The sequence below is a fragment of the Charadrius vociferus genome, unplaced genomic scaffold (genome assembly GCF_000708025.1).
Source record: "Charadrius vociferus isolate BGI_N301 unplaced genomic scaffold, ASM70802v2 scaffold111, whole genome shotgun sequence".
Lineage (NCBI taxonomy): Eukaryota > Metazoa > Chordata > Aves > Charadriiformes > Charadriidae > Charadrius > Charadrius vociferus.
The window spans coordinates 3,310,095-3,327,147 of NW_009647046.1; the positions used below are offsets into that span (position 1 = coordinate 3,310,095).

General features: G+C 40.9%; 1 protein-coding gene across 4 annotated transcripts in view; it reads left to right on the forward strand.

The window, feature by feature from the left end:
- The window catches only part of AMBRA1 (autophagy/beclin-1 regulator 1), a 124,789-nt gene that overhangs the window by 73,558 nt on the left and 34,178 nt on the right, over positions 1–17,053 (forward strand). For all 4 annotated transcript variants that reach the window (XM_009895664.1, XM_009895665.1, XM_009895666.1 and 1 more), the window contains 2 exons: positions 6,591–6,779; positions 7,350–7,504. In XM_009895664.1, coding sequence (XP_009893966.1) covers positions 6,591–6,779; positions 7,350–7,504 — 344 coding nt within the window. The remainder of the gene's footprint in view (positions 1–6,590; positions 6,780–7,349; positions 7,505–17,053) is intronic.

The window sequence follows — 17,053 nt, forward strand, 5'->3', positions numbered from 1 at the left end:
GGAAGCTTGTAAAGTATTTGAAGAGTGCTACAGCTGCTAATAGCTGCTTTTTTTTTTTTTTTGCCTTATCTGGCTGCTGAGGAGAAGACTGCTGATTTGGAAAAAAAAAAAAAAAAGCATAAGATGTTTGTTTATAATTTATGGAATCCCATAGAAAATAAGAACCATCTGCTCCTCAAGACATCAATATTTCAATCTTCTCCCTCTCCCCTACCAGGACACTTCCATTCTGAAATAGCTTCCAATTAGTTGGAAACTGGGCTACAGTTTCTGTTGTCGTTGTGCCCTTCTTGCAGGCAGGGCTCCTGCTACAAGCCTGTCCCCAGTCCTTCTGACTCCCCACTTAGTGCTTCATAGTACTTGGCTTGTCCATCTTGTTTTATTACCATTTGGAAACATTCAGTTTTACTCTGCTGTTCCTTTTTACATACTGAGCCCAACTTTGGCATTTCTAGATTGTTAGCGATATCATCCTGTGCCAATGTCTAGTAGGGATGTACGAAGATGTAGTAGCTGTGCTTATCTTAAAACAGATATTTGTCAAGCTTGTCTAGGCACAAAACAAAAGCAAGCTGCAAGTTTGCCAAGGTGCACAAATTTGTAGACCTATTGGGAAGCTAAATGTGTGACAGTGGAGTGGTGAGTTGGAGTTTTTTCTAACTCTTCGTGATCTTGGAAAGAAACTATTTTCCCAGTAAAACATGTGACCTCAATAGCTCCTTTTTTTCCCCCCATAATTTCCTCTAAATCAGAGGTGGTCATGTGAGAGAGTTTACTTACACAGAGAGGGCTATTGCACTTCCTGGATCTGACTTGAGCCACGAGTGGTTTGGGAGTTCAGGCAGATGAAATGATGCAGCTGAAGTTTGGGACTGCCTGCCAGCTCCACTCTTCCATCAAAGAAATGACTCTGTGGCCAACCTCCATCTCCGAGCAGCTCTTCTTCCTGTTACAATTAAACAAAGAAAAGATAGTTTGGAAGTAGGATGTTTTCTGCTGAAGCGGACGCATCTGAGCAAGTGACAGCAGCGTGATTAGCGCAGTCCTGTGATCTCAGCGGCTGGGCCCCAGGAACCTTCGGAGCCCTGGGCTCAAGATTCGGCTCCGCAGCAGCAACCTCGCTAATGCTCAGTCCAGCAAGTGCAGAAAAGAGGACTGCAGCGGTCTTGATGAAACGACTTTGCAGGGACTTGTGGGATTTTAGTCTCTGCCCTGTCTTTCTCTATTAATTGCAAAAGGGAAAAAGATGGCTTCAGTTTTCTTCTCTCCTTTTGCCAATTTTGCTTTTAATAACTCTGAAATGAACATGACCTGGTCTTAAGCTGTAATTGTCAGTCGTATCAGCATTGGGGTGGGGAATTCATTTGGCAGCAGAGACAATGCTCTCTCTGGCATTGATTTAAAGTTCTAGCAAGTGTTCTATATCCTTAAAATTTCCCACAGCTAACAGGTAATTATTGAATCGGTGTAGAATACAGCCTTTTGGTAGGTAAAATATTGGAAAGTTTTATCTCTTGTTTATATCTTTTGAATATAGTTTCTCTCATGCTCGTTATTTCACTTTCTAGCCATTGTGGCTGAACTGGTCTAGTTCTTCCACGTTTAGTCACGCGTCAGGAATTTGTCCTGTTCTAACACTGGCTGGGACTTGAGGAAGGTGATTTGATCAATACTTCCTGATCTATGGTGGGATGCAAAAGAAATTAAGAAAAGGGGGGGGAAAAAGCATGCCAAACAATGTATAAATAGGAGCAGCTTTTAAGAAAGTGTCATCCTTAAGAGTGGCTAGGAGTGGATGGTGCGCCCGGCGCTACTTTCCTTTGGCAAACAGTGCTGTTGCTGCCGGCGTTCCAGGCCTTCCCCAGCTTCAAGCGTAATTATGCTGTAGGTGTAAGCACTCCAAGTTGGCACAACAGCTTGATTAATTTGCTCTCTGATGTTTCTTTTGATCTGTTCTGTCAGCTCGGTGGCTGCATTAACAACAAAAGAAAACAAGAGATGAAAGGGGCAGCCTTGTTGTAAATGGTTTTCCAAGAATAGCATTTTTTTTCCCTAAAATCTTCTGTATTGGCTTCATTTTCATAGATCAGGCCTCAGGCTCAAAGAAATCAAATAGCCTGTGGCTTTGTCAAATGCACGGGTATATTCATCCTCCCCATGTCTTGGGAATGTTCCTTAAAATGAAACCTTGCTGTGATCTCCGCCTCTCACATTTAGAGTTTTTCTGCTGGCACAGTAGTCTCCCTTGGTTCTAGGTTTAAGTCAGTCCCTCATCCTTTGTAAATGAGGGAAGAGCAAAGAACCATAATGCCAGCATGAATCAGATATTGAAAGACTGAAATAAAGGGTGCTCTTGTTCTGTGCAGCTTGTGTCTGTGATGTTTTATGTTCCAGGCACACATCAAGGGGGAAAGATAGTTCACTTCTGGCAGGAGTGCTCACAATCTGTTTTGCTAAGAGGCATTCGCCATATGCAACAAACTTTAAAAAGAACAAGACACGCAGTCGTGTTGGCCATCATTGTGGACTGCTCACCAAAAAAAAGGAGGAGGGGGCAGGGGGGATAATGTGTAGATAGAAAATGAGTGAACATGTGCTATATGATAAATAGACTCTTGGTGACTGGTGATCCAAACCCAACATTATTTTAAAAAGACATATAGTAAATGCTAGATGAGGAAGAGGATTAGAGGACCTGGAAAGGAGAGAAAAAAAAAAAAAGCCATGGAACTGTGAGGATATGTACAAGACATGGCAGTGCCCCTGAATCTGTAAATGGAACCAAAGAAATACAAGCATTTCTTACCTTACAGAAATAAAGGTGTGGGATTTTTTTTTCTTATGAATGTCCAAGGTTGCATTAGATTAAAAAAAAGCCAAACTTTAAAAGCTGAGAAGACACATGGATTCTATAGACTGTGATTTTGAATAGTTATAGAAACAAGGAAGAAACTTCACCTGTGCCCAGAGAAAGCAGTGTCTGTCCCCTCTCAAACCTCTTGCACCACTTTGAAAAGCACCAGGGGTTGGTCAGTACAGAAGTGTCCCTGAGATACATGATACCCAGCTGTGCTCTGATGAAGCAAGTATACAATCTCGCTACTTCCAACACTGAGTATCAAATGACAATAGTTAACACTAGAGAAACCGTGGCTACCTCATGGAAACTGCATCCTGAGCCTGAGATGCAGGACAGAAGTATGTAGCAGAATAGGAATAAGAGAGAACAGTTCTTAGACCCCAAAGAAAGAGACTGGACTATATTTTCTCTTCTTATAATCAAAGTTTTTTGCAGCAAGTGGTGGTGGTGGGGCTTGTTTCTTAATCGTGTATCTGGCAAATGCTCTCCCTGTGTAATATGTAGTTTTGCTCTGTTGCTGGCCTTCTTGCTTGGCTCTTTTCAGTAGTTAACTCCGGTTTGGCTGGGAGAGTTTCAATATTCAACTGTCCAATAAGATCCCATTCCCCCCCCCCCCCTTTTTTTTTTTTAATTAATTTTTTAGATAACTGCTCTCTAGAGAACCACAAAGGAATTGGTGAGAAAGGACCCTCTTAGCCACTGAGTCTAGCTCCCTGCTGTCTTAGGCAAGCACATCCTGTAGTTCATCTTATTGTGTCTTAAAATTGGTTAAATTCTTTGACCCTTTCACTTCTGTTGAAAGACTATTCTAGAATCATGCTATTCTTGTATAAATCTTCTCGTTTCCAAGTTTAATGGCTGCTTTCACCCAATTACTTACCTGTCAACATTTTTTTGTGAAGAGAACTGACGTTTTTCTGGCACTTACTTTCTGGTATTTTTTGTAAATACAATCCCATTTCCTTGCAATCGGTTTGGTTTTTTTTTTCTTTTAACATAAAATACATGTTTCATTTTCCCCAGTCATCTTCCTAGCTCTTTGATGGACTTGTTACTATTTAGGGTTTAATCTTTCTTGAACATGGCTGAACAAAACTATGCCCAGTATCCTGCATGTGGTCTCAGCACAAGATTGTATATTAGCACTGTTATTTCTATTGTAAGTGTACTCCTTAGTGCAGTTTAGGATTGCCGTCTCTTTCATTGTTAAGCCTTAGTCTTTGCTGTGATCACCAAAGTTGATTCTCTCTTGTTTCCAACTGAGAAGCTGCTAGGTAAAGCAGAAATTTGTAAATGTTAAGACACTATAGAATTCTTTCATTTCACTCCTGTTATGTCTCTGTGTGCTTCAGTTCGCTGTGTGGTCTGATGATGTTCCGTTAATGAAATTATCCAACTTTATCAATGTAATTCATCAAGCAGCTCCACTCTGTGCCTAGCCCATTGATAAAGCTAATAAATAGGACTAGTTTTGAAATGAGTCAATGAAGAACTCTTCAGTAATCTTCCCAATTTGATGGGGATTACAATAGTGCAACCTGTTGTCATGTATCCTTTAGCTAGTTCACAACATGTACTGCAGTTTTTGTGTTGATGCCCATCTTCTCTTGTGATAACATAACGAGTACTTGCGTGAAGCCTAGATTTTAAAAAAACAAGGGGGCATATTTAAATTCTACCTTTTTTAAAATGATGTAGTATAGTCTTTAATCATTCTTCTGTTGTCTTTCCGTTCACCTATCTTCAGACTAAGCACTCGAATTTTGTCATCTTTTGGACTGTCTGTTCTTTGAAGGGCCGTGTGTATTTTAGATTCTGTTATTACAGCACTGACAGTGACTACCATTATTTACCTTTTTCTGTTCAGCACCTTTCTGTTTATACTAGGCTGAAAATTACTGTTTTTAGCAGCTTCGAGACTGAAAAAAATGGTTGAATAAATTTAGAGTACAGGTGTAGGTGGTTTGGTACAGAATGTAATTACACAGTCCACTTTTTATCCTCGTCGTCTTTTTCATCAGAATTTCTTAAATTGAACAGTAGAAGTTGATATTCAACCACGTAGGAAAGCAGTTCCCAGGAAAAATGTCTTTGAGACCAGGAGAACTAAAGATGGGGTTCAGCGAGTTTTTTAAATCAGCAATGCTGGAAGAAGGAGCAATTCTGTCTGCTTCTGTCATCGCATTTTTCTGCTGCTGTGAGTGTGTATGTGGCTGTGTGGCATACCGGGTTGGGAAACTGTTCTGGCTAAAAAGTGACCTAGACAACAGTCACTAATTTCTCAGCCATATCAGTTCCCTGATGTAGCTTTCTTTCCACAGAAGTGTTGGAAACAAAGGGCAAGGATTGTTTCTTCTGGCAGCAGCACCAGTTTGTCAAAGCATTGAGTTACAGCCTTAATTTGATTTGGAAGTTCAAACTTTCAGAAGTATGCACAAAGCATTCTTAGCACTGTCTTTTTGTTAGGCTAATAAGGAATCTAGCACAAGAAGTGCCTTCATGAACTCATCTGCAATTTTAGCTGAACAAAATAAAAGCCACCTCTAGGCTGGGCATGGTCTGATGGTTAGAAGAGAATTTCTGGACTGTAGAAGTTGACATAGTGCTCCACGTGATGCTATACCTTCGAGCATGTGAGATGGGGTGTTCGGTCTTTTAGCATGTGATGTTCCTATGTTGCAAGTGTGGGGTTTATTTCTATTTTTTCTTACATTTTTATCCCCTGGAGTTTGAAAATACTAGAATCTGCAATTTCCCCATCCCCAAAATAGCGTATGCAGTTTCAGCTCCAAACCTCCTGGAATAACTGCAGCAGTTTTAGTGAAAAACTGAAAAACATTTAGGGTATGCTGAGGGAGCGAACATAACTCCAGCTTTGTCTTATCAAGCCACCATTGAGCTGTTGGTGATGATGATGCTAAGAGGCCTTGGAACCTCATTGTGCTAGGAATGGGACAGGTGCATAGTAAGATTCAGTAGCCCAAAGAGCTTGTGGTCTGCATACGCAAGGCATGAAGGGGAGAAGATTTGTACGAGGTCACCCAGCAACTTGCCAGTAGAGATTAAAGTAGAACTTATGTTTTGTGACTTGCTGCTCACTACCCTGTCTGCTGAACAGTTACTTCACTGATCGTGTGAGTGTCTCAAATACTGGAGTAATTAAATGGAGGATTGGCTGGAGAAGTCTCTGCCCTTTCTCACGTGCTTATTCAAGATAGGTGTAAAAATCAACTGTCAGAAGTGAGTGTCTGTATCTGCAGTGAGGAATTTTTCTCTCATCTCCTGTTTATTGGAGATAAGGGGAGCTGGAACTAGGGGCTCCTCAAGAGAAGGGGAAATGAATTAAGGTGTACTGTTTCCAATGATACCACTGCTGGAGTTTGTCAGAGTCACGATTTGAGACTTGTTTAAACTGTGCTGTCCTTTGCAAGGGATGGTGTTATGCTCAACAAAGGAGGGGTTTGATAAAGTGCAATTGCCACTACTTCTTGGCTGAAGGCTCCAGGAGGTGAGTAGATTTCATTTCCTGGGCTCGTTGCAGTGTCTTATCTCCGTTTTGGAGCAAGTTTTACATTAATCAGGGTATTAATGTTTCATAAACTTTTGGAGGAAGTTAAATGTCTTGAGTGCCTTTTGCATGTGCTGTCCAGTCTCCAACACTAGGTTTAAACCTTACTTTATTCTCTGTTGAACCTGCGTGCTTTAATCACTGTTCCTTTCTTCTTTGCAGCCTCTGTGAACGTGCTTGTTCAAAACTGCAAGATTTACAATGATGCTAGCTGTGATATCTCTGCTGATGGGCAGCTGCTAGCAGCCTTCATTCCCAGCAGTCAGAGAGGCTTCCCTGATGAAGGAATACTGGCTGTGTATTCTCTGGCTCCCCACAACTTGGGAGAGATGCTTTACACAAAGCGATTTGGTAAGCATGCAGGAGGAAGTCGGGGAGGGGGGGGGGCTGAGAATGTACCTCAGAACTCAGCCTTCAGTGAGAAACTCAATAGTCTGAACATCAGTGATTGTAGTAACAGGAAATACTTTAGTGGCCTTCCAACCAAAGGGGGGGGGGGGGGCTGAGAACGTACCTCAGAACTCAGCCTTCAGTGAGAAACTCAATAGTCTGAACATCAGTGATTGTAGTAACAGGAAATACTTTATTGGCCTTCCAACCAGCCACAAATATGGTACTGCTGGGGAGAAGCTTGTGGTATGGTCTGGACGTGTAGGGTGCTGGTACAGGGGAGCTGCTAAGGCGTAGTCTTTTATTCCTTAAAGAACTTCATTGTCTTAGTGGGAGGATGCTTGCAGCAAGGAAATGTCTCACAAAATTTGTACTTGTGCAGGTCTCCTTATTCTTCTCTGCCCTCTTATAAGAATGAGCGTGGCATGTCGTACGTTATGGGAATACTGGAAGGGAATGAAGAAGCTGTGAGGATGAAGCATGGGGAGGGATGTCAGCCTGTGAGAGAAATAACCCCTCTTCTCTTCGTAGGCCCTAATGCCATTTCTGTGAGCCTGTCTCCAATGGGCAGATATGTAATGGTGGGACTGGCTTCCCGACGTATCCTGTTGCACCCCTCCACAGAACACATGGTTGCTCAAGTCTTCAGGCTGCAACAGCCCCACGGTGGAGAAACCTCTATGAGGGTAAGTGTGTGTGTGTCCATCAGTGATTTGGTTTTGCTTTGGCTCTAGCCTGGCAATTAGTTGCTGGGTTATGATAGCGAAGAGGTAGCATGTTCCAGGCCTGCTGAATAATAAACACACAAAGGAATTTATTACAGAGGTATGCAAACAGGGCATGAGAGCATAAATATAACAGAATTGTGAAACTTTACTCTAGTTTCAAATATGATGACAAATAAATACATTCCATGTTGTGGAATACATTCCTAAGTCTAGATGTCATTCAGAGTGCCTATTAGGTGTTTTTGGGTAATAACCATCTTGCTTGTGGTACTACAGTTGGCTTTGCTGAGGGAGTTTTTCAGCTGAGGCTTTGGAATCATTTCCTAACATTCCTAAAAGCCACTAACCTGTAGGAGAGCAGCCACCAGCAGTTTCAGGAAGGGTATGAGCCAGGCTTCGTATCATACTTGCAGACTGAAGGTGAGGCTTACCATGCTTTTGCCAAACAGGCTTTGGTTGGCTATTTATTCGTGAGCTTTCTATGTATATGTAGGCATATTTTGGTAATGGAATTACCTTTTTGTACTTCTGTTTTGTGAGAGAGCTGAACCATGACCCACTCTGACTCATTTAGTACCTGACGGAAAACCTTTTTTTGCAAACTGGCAAGTAGAGTGAAGAGAACGTGTGTATCTTGCTTTATTCATCAGTGGAGCACAACAACTGTTCAGTGATAGTTTAGGATGGGAAGAGTTATGTCCAGTTGATAATGCCCAAAGAGGGCTGAGGAGGCAGAACTAGGTAATTTCTAAAGCTGAAATTTGGGCTGGATTTTTAGACCATGTAATCAGATGACTTGTTGCAGAACATGAAAAATAGCTATTCAAAACTTTTCACTTAGAGAATAACTTCTTAAGCAGCTTTTTTTTTTCTTCCTCTCTTTTTTCTTTTTTTTCCTCCCCTTTTAAAAAAAAAAACTTCCTTTTTAAAAGGCCTCTCTGATTATTACTACTTTTGGCAGAGCTTTCCCAATGTAAAAGGGTTGCGATGAGCCATTTGTCTAGTGGCCTGGCACTGGAGAGAGACATGTCTCTGGGAGAAATCGCTTGATTCTCCTTCAGACTCTGTAGTTGCTCTCCAGACCGTTTGTGATTCAGAGAGGGTCATTGCAGCTGCGTCACTACATGAGCTGCTTTATCAGCTGATAAACAAGAGTTTTGTATCGTCATCATCTGCTCCATGTTATAAGGCATGGGAAGATCAATGATGAGGATATTCTTTGGTGCACCACTCAGTACTTTTTCAGCCTGGGTTCTGAGCTACCATTCTGGTATGAGCCTCTTAAGGTAAGAGAGAAATTAAAAAGTATTTATGAAAAAAGCACAATTTGGTTAGCAGGTATGGTTGGTGAAAGCTGTGTGGATATGATAAGATCACTAATTACATGGATTCAGTATTCTGTTAGATCCTTTTAAAACTGTAGTTTGCCCTTGTACGGTTTCTTTTTTCAGTTATTTTGAGATCCCAGTGAAATACATAGCTTTTACTGCCAGATACAGGAGTATCCCTTCCCACAGTCTTTTTACTGTATCATAATAAGTTAAGATAGAGAAGTCCTATTAGCTAAAATCATGTCTCTTCCTCTCATCCGTCCTTTACATTTGCTCTAAACTCCAGTTGCTATGGCTTCTAGCCCTTCCTTTTTGAGGAACTTTTTTGTAGCCAGCTAAATCAGTAAGCTTCTGTCTAAATCTTCCATTTATATTTCTTCATCTCCATTTCAAATCATTTATATTTCTTCATCTCTGTCTTCAAATGCTTGTACCCTTGCTCTTAGTCACCATTTAGTGAAGTAATGCTTTGTATTCCCTTAATCTTTTCTTGTAATTCAATCTTCTAGCTTTCTCTTTTTGCTCTTCTGAATTCTCTCCAAAATACCCTTCTTTTTTTTTTCCCTCATTCTGGGATATGTTTAAATGTACGTAATGTGATAAGCAGAGTCTTACCAGAAGCCCACTGAGGGTATTTTTTTTCTGCTTTTTTTTTTTTTTTCTGGACTACAGGGCTTTACTTATGCAGTTGAAAACTGACTTCTTTTTTTTTTCTGTTATGGTGCGTTGAAAATTTTGTACAGTTTTTCCCACTCTTTCTTTTCAGACTTGTTCCACATCACTGCACTCCTGTCTTTCTCATCTGCTGTAGTTCTGGATTATTTTTCTCCAGATGGATTGCATGTATTCTAAAGGTTGCTATTTTCATTTTTCTTGCACATATATTTTTAGCTTCCAAAAACCTTTCCCCCACGTTTTCAGATCTATTCAGTCTAGCAGGATTTGCTAACTAATTTGCTGTTTTCCCCTTCCCCACATCATGTTTAAAGATACTAAAAATGTCTAATTTCTGACTGCTTTGGACTTTCAGCTTTCTGCATATGTGACAGGGTCGCAACTAGACCAGTTTGAATTAATTTGGTTAAAGATCCTTCCTGTGGCATGATGTTGAGTATTGTTTTAACTTTCTGGTGTGTTGTTAGTTATCTTTGCGCAGTCTGTAGGACTAAGCTTGGAAAACATAGAACTGTTAATCTTGTAAATATTATTCTTTCATCTACTTGTAAAAATTAGTAGATCAACTACAGGTATTTCTTCTGTATTGAGTTTTGCAATAAGACTGCTTCCTAAGTTTGTAACACTTTAAGACATGCAAAATGAAAGTAGAGCTTTAAGCAGGGAACTTCCTAATATTCTTAGCACACTGTCTTTACAGTGCTTGATGTATTCATATTCAGTTGAGCAAAAAACCTGTTTGCAGCGTGGCCAGCATAGAGTAGGAAAAAGTTTAGGAAACCTGATGAAACTGTATTCTTCAATCTCTAATTTAATGTGCGCATTAGAGAGAATCAGACAGCATCTTTGTTGCCTCTGTGCCAACAGCTTGTAATACAAAGCAATTGTTACTCAACTTCTTAATTAAAAATAAGTCACAGCCATGTTCTGAAGCAATGCTTTGTGGTTATTTTAATTTCACATTACTCGCAAAACTCTCAAGAGAGAAATCCGAGAGAAGTGCTACATAAGATTCTATGAAAATTCTTATAAGTTGTCTCACAATTCTTCCTTCCGTCCTTCCCTGACACCTTTTGATTTGCAATCAATGAACTGGGAGAGCAGGGCTTGGCAATGTGGCCTGTAAGTCACTGCAAAAGCATGGCAACCTGCTAAGGAGTGAAATACAGTGATTACTTCTGTTTCCAATTAACCCCTCCTCCACATCTTGACTAACAGTCAGTGGAATGCAGGTTTCTGTTCCTCAGAGACTTTCTTCCATCTTGCTGTTGAAATAGAGGTTTTGAAGATGCAATTAATTAGTCTTGTTATGTGAAAATCTAATACATTTGATCGCACCTAGAAATCCACTGGCTGCTGCTGTAATTTTCAGAGTTGGAGAGAAATGTTCTCTCGGAGAACTAAAGCACTTTTGGATTGTATTAAGGAGCGTCTTGGTTATACAAGTGTGCATTGTCTATATACATCTTGCTCCTAATATTTCAGAGAAAATGGGTCGAGATCTACAGGTCGGGGCTGACGTAATTTGACAGTTATGAATTACACTCAGAAATGGAGTAAAAGTAGTGAATTGTCATCAAATATGGTGGAGTCGTGAGCTAGAGGTTCATGCTCTTTCTATTCACTCCCTTAAGACTGATCTGCTTAGCATTTCAGATGGAAACCTGGCTTTGCTAAAGAACAAGCTTGTTTTTCAGACTGAGGCTTAAAAAGCTCTCTAGTAGTGTTGACTTTTAACAAGAGTGGTATGCATAAGCTTCATTTTTTTGGTTGTTTGTGATTGTGGTTCGTTTTGTTTTGTTTTGTTTTTCAAACCTAGCTAACATCTCTGAAATCTATCTGTAGCTGGAAAGTACAGGGAAGGAATTGCATTTAGCAGATCTCTAACTTGAGGTGGTACAGGTAGCAGTGCTACTGGGAATTGTCTGGAAATATTTGAGTTTCAGAAATGGGAAGTTTGGAGAAAGGACTCCAAATACTGAGAAAGAATATGTTTTGGAGCCTATTTTGAAATCATCGGTGGAGCTGGTCTCCAAATAAAGAGGATCTGCTTTCAAGCTGCTTGGATCTGGGGTGATTTCTGAATTCTGTATGATTCCAAGAATATATGGAAGTTAAGAACTTAACAGAACGTGAAAATAGGAACCTGATCAGAACTGAAGTTCCTTAGAAACATAGAAGAGTAAGGATCATATTGCTATGGATCTGTTAGCAATGGATATTAGTGAAAAAGAAGGCCAGAATGTAGCTTTATTTCTGGCATTCACAAACTCTGATGCCCTTGTAATATTTAATGTTTTTCATTTTACCCAGAGGAAGCTAACTCAGAAATATCAGAAAAACATGATTACTGTAATCCAAATTAAAATAAAACTTGGAAAGAGGCTTTTAAGCTCAGGATACAAAAAGTGAAGTAGGTGATAGAAAAATTTGATTGACATGAAGCTGAAGAGCAAATCATGCAATTTGTGGGGATAAGATGACGTAACCAAGCCCCGTCTCAAATTCTGCATTGTGCTCTGAATCTGGAAGGAAATTCAGGCTGTGGAGATCTGGAATTAACTCTTGACAAGACTACTGGTATTTGGAAAACATCCCAGTGAAGTGGTCGGTCAGTAGCCTGGATGGAACAGAATACGTCTATGCTTCCATTGTAAACATATGGAGAATTCCAAATACTCCAGGAAGAAAGGCCTGAAGCAGAAAGGCACACAGAGTTTTAGCACACAGCCAAGCTCTCTTTCAGCAGAAGTCTTAACGAGAACAATGCACAGAATATGTGAGAAGATGCACAATTGTATTGGGTGCTGTTGTCTTCTGAGCTTCATGCAAGTGTCAGTAGAATGTGTCCAGTGTGGTCTGCAGAGGTCCCTGCTGGACCTCATTGACTCATGGGATGCGCTGTGAATGCTCCTGCAGCCATAAGTGGAGGGGCTTTAAGCCTGAAAGCAAATGGCCGTGCTCATTTGCTTCACTGGGGCGCAAGTTACGGTTTTGTCGGAACCCTTGATAATGTGAAAAGAAAATTGATTAGGAGAATATATGGAAATGGCTTACTGCAGCACGTTACTGCCACTGAAAAATTCCATGTGAACTAACGTACTTCTGAAAACAAGAGTAGTTTGCAAGAAAGGGAGTGCCAGCCTCTTGCTGGGTTATTGAAAAAGCATGCTTATTGGTGTTGTCCCTTCTGTCGTCTTTTGAGAGAGATTTTGACATCTTCAGGTGGACAGGGGGAGCTTCTGATGACTCTGAGTAGAACTGCAAATAATACATTCAATTACTGCCCAAAGAATTTTTTCACTGTTGGCGGAAGTTGAACCAGGTATATGTTTCTTAGAGTACCAAAAGTCCAAGCAGAGTCACAGACTGCGTATAGTTGTTGGTACTAGGAAGAGGGCATGGGGACGGAACCCTTTTCTGACTGGTACGGGAAATCCCTCCTTTTAATATGAAGTGGAGCATAATAGTCTGGTTGAGGCCAAATAGTTTTATGTGCTCTGTGTATTGTCAGATGCTGGCAGGTATCTTTAGAAAAACAGAGCATATCCAAAACCCATGTTGGTAAGCACTGCTTATGTAGGGTGCTGTAAGAAGAGCTGTATTCAACATCCTTAGAAAATGCAACAGCCACCTTGGTGCAGCAGATGACGTGAAGGTTTGCATAGATGTGCACGTTTGAGTATAGATGCAGGAATGGCATGTTGTAAGAGTTAGTTAAATTGCTGCCTTGGCCAATTCACCCACGTCTGCACAAAGGCTGCTGAGACAGAATTTACAAGAAACTCAGAAAACTTAAAACTCATTAAGATCCCTTCATAAAATATTGTGTTAATATCTCATGTGATGGTTAACCATGGGAGCAGTGTCAGTTTTAGCCGAACGGTGTGAAGAAAAGGCAAATGCCATCTATTCAGGATGTTTTTACATCATGGGATGTGAAGCTGAGAGCCAAGACGTTTTGTTTAATATGGGGTCCCATATTAGGAGTGCTGAGCTCTGGCAGTTCAGGTAAGGCCTTGAGCCCATTTGCCCCACAGTAGCTACTGTTACCTCTGGTGCAGCTGGGAACCTAGTTTTAACTTGATAGAAAAAAGTATGGCACAGATGGTTCCATATCTGAGATTATTTATGTGCCGTCATCTTGCCAAAGTCAAGTAGGGGTAAGGGAACCAAGGTGAATTATTACCAGATTTGCACTAAGCGGGCCATGGGCTGAGAAGAGGTTTGCAATTTCATAAAGGGTTTTTTTTCAGTACTTCTCCCTACTATCTTTTTTGAATTAAATTTAAGACAACTCTTTCTTCCAGTATTTATTCCTTCCAGACATGTAGGCAGCTGTGTGACAGCCTCTTTTCACCTAGATGAGGGTGCATGTAGCTCTGTCATCAACATATTGCTGACACTTGATCTTGCATGCCATTCTATTGAGGCTCAGCAGACAGAGAACCGGGTGGAATGGCAGCTTGTGCGCAAATCCTTTGCTCTTGTCATTAGAACTTTAACATATTGTAGATTTTGCTGTTACAGTCTCAGCGTGACATTTAATGGGGAATTCACAGGTACTGCTTTTGGTCTGTAGTCTGAGTTAAGGGCAAAAATGAAACAGCTTGTCATTGCTTTTGCCGCAGAAGTGACCATATTTTTATTAGATTGTTCCAGCATTGAGAGCTGTTGGTGATTTTTGCAAGAGATAGCGATAGCTGGGGGCACAGTCCTGTTTGCATAGTTCAATTCACTTGTGCATCTGCACTGAATATATATGTATGTATCTCCTGTCACGCTAACACCCCCTTTGGCATTCCTCTTTCTCTCCTTTCATCTGTTCCAACCACATGCACGCACAATTGAATGGACAATAGTTTTGTTTAGCAGTTTCTTGCTTACTCAGCCCTAGGTTTCAGATCTGGGTTTGGACCAGTCCCCTAAAGGCCTTTTAGAGAGGCTTTTTAGAGAGGGGTTTGGGGGGTTTTTTTGAGGGCTTTTTTTTTTTTTTTCCCCCCCAGACTTTGGGAGACAGGTAGCAAATTAATGAGCCACTTATCTGCAAGTGTGTTATTTTCCTGCGTGAGAGCTTTGTTACCTGAGATGATCTGTTTCTTTATAAGACTTAGTTCTTGTTAATGTTTTGAAGTTTCCCACTGGTTATTTTAAAGCTTGCTCTTGTGCAGTAGTTGCATGGCAGGCTTGTGAGAAGAAGCACCAGCAGATAATGCCAAGAGCTAGCCTAAGGAAAGGAAGGGTTAGATGTGCTGTAATGAGACTTCTCCTGATTTGAAAGATCGGCAATCAATTATGTGATTGAGTATGGTCAGGAAGAACCAACAATGTTTGACCTTTGCATAAAGTTTCTCAGTCCATCCAACAGAAACTTCTGGTGCTGTCCTGTTTTAGGAATTAAATTAAGTACCCTCAGTTAAGGTTTCGGTTGGTGATGAAAATTAACGGTTAGTCATCATTTAATTCACTGTGGTTCCAAAAGTAAAGCTAGGATTTTCTGAACTGACAACAGGTGCAGAAAAAGGCAGAAATAGGTTTGTTGTATTGGTAAAGACTGAAGAAGAATTTCATATATGATCTATTGCATCTGGGGAAGATAAATGGACTTGAAAGAAATTTTATTTGTGCAGAGCGTGAGATGATAAGATCCATTTGAGGATAAGACTGACAAATCCAAAAAGATAAGTGCATTATTTTTTGCTTCTTCCATTTTAACAGAGAAGATCTAATGGAAAGACGTGTATGTTGTTGGCAGGAATCAGCTGTGGGGGAAGGGTTCAGAGCAGCATAGACCAGCCTGCCTAATAAGAAGAGACTGGGAGCAAGAAAGCCATTTTTTCCCCTGTCTGATCAGGGGAAAGGCATGCCCGCTTCTTTGCACCTGCTTGTAGATACAGAAAGAACACCCCTTCCAAACAAAGGGGAGACTTGCCTTGTTTCAAAACGCTGATCTACATTGTCTTAGGAATAAAGGTATTGAGCCATTAGTCAGTGATCCCAATGAGTGTTTGTTTTGCTTTGCGTTCAAGGCACTCTGCTTTAGACAAGCTAGACCTGAATTCTGCTGCAGAGGACTGTGGGGGTTTGTGGCAGTGCAAGGCATAAGCTGGAATTTCACCAGCTTTTGTGAGATTCGTAAATAGAAATAAAGAATGTAATCTAAGCAAAAAAGGGATAGCATTATTTATTAAGGAGATCAGGTTAGGAAGTCTTATTATGCTTCTGGACCTTAAAAAGGCACAGACTTGTTTAAACTAATGGGCAGCTTTATAGAAGTCAGTGATGCAGGTGGTTTCCTGGCAGCAAAGCAAAGGACATATAGTGCTTTCAGTAGAGTGGTAGATTCTTCATAGCAGCTTATCTGATATCCTGGTGTCAGAGGTGAACTAGTGAACACATTGACATTAAAAAAAAAAAAAAGAAAAAAAACAAGTTGAGATCTTTCAGTGGCAGCACCCTATTGGGATGAGTAAAGCAAAAAAGGTATGAAATTATTTAGGGGCTGTTCAGCCTCAGTAAGGTGCTTGCAATCAAAAAAGATGAAATGAAACTTCTGAAACTTCAAATTCTTGTTCAAGGTCAGATTGTGGAGCAGAAGATGAAGGGCAGATGAGGAAATGCAAAATGTGTGCAGCTGTAGTTGGACTGCTGTTGTTTTCGATCTGCTTATTTATGCCTTCATCCTGTCGCAGCACCTCATCTGCTGCTCTGCAGTTACAAGTGCACTTTGTAGTCTTCTGCATTTTTTGAATGCTTTTTGGGTAGTTTCATACTGTGCATAGGTTTTGCTTTGAGGTGTGCTTTCAGTGAACTTAATATTGTGGATCGGCTGTGCTTTTAGGGCTGCATCTGTGTTACATAGTTCCTGTAGCTTAGTTTGTTCAAATGTATTACAAAATGAGGTACCTGCACTGGCCAGAAGCTCTGGTATAGCTGCAATTACATCGGCAAAGCTGTGCAGCCTCCACAGTTACTTTGGTGCTATAACCTGGGTCCATATGAAGAGCACATTGTTTACCACCATAAACTTTAGATCTGTGCCAAGATATAAATGTTGGCTGCTGGTACAGCTGTACCCATCCACCAGAAATCAACACTCCTTTCTGAAACACTTTTTTGTGCAACCCAGGTCAGAGTGGCCATGAAGCTGTGGATTTTACCAGTCCTCCCAGTAAGTGGTTTCTCTTCCTGTGTGTTTTCAGGGCCAGTCAGCCTCTGGTGACAGCATCAATTCGGTTGAAAATTAATAATTAAGTTTTAGGCTGGTGCTTGATAAACCCACCTGGTCTGCTCCAGCCTTTCCTCTCCCTTTACCTGTCAGGATGAAGTTTCACGGATGACAAGATTTCCCCATGTAAACAAGGGAACAGCTGTGCCCCTCCCCACGCAGTCTTTACCAAGGCTGATCTAACAGCCCGGTTTACTGCTTGGGCAAAGCAAAGGTAATGGCTTGAAATTTATTGGCATCTTGAAAGGCGATGCATCTAGTTGAGAGCAGGAA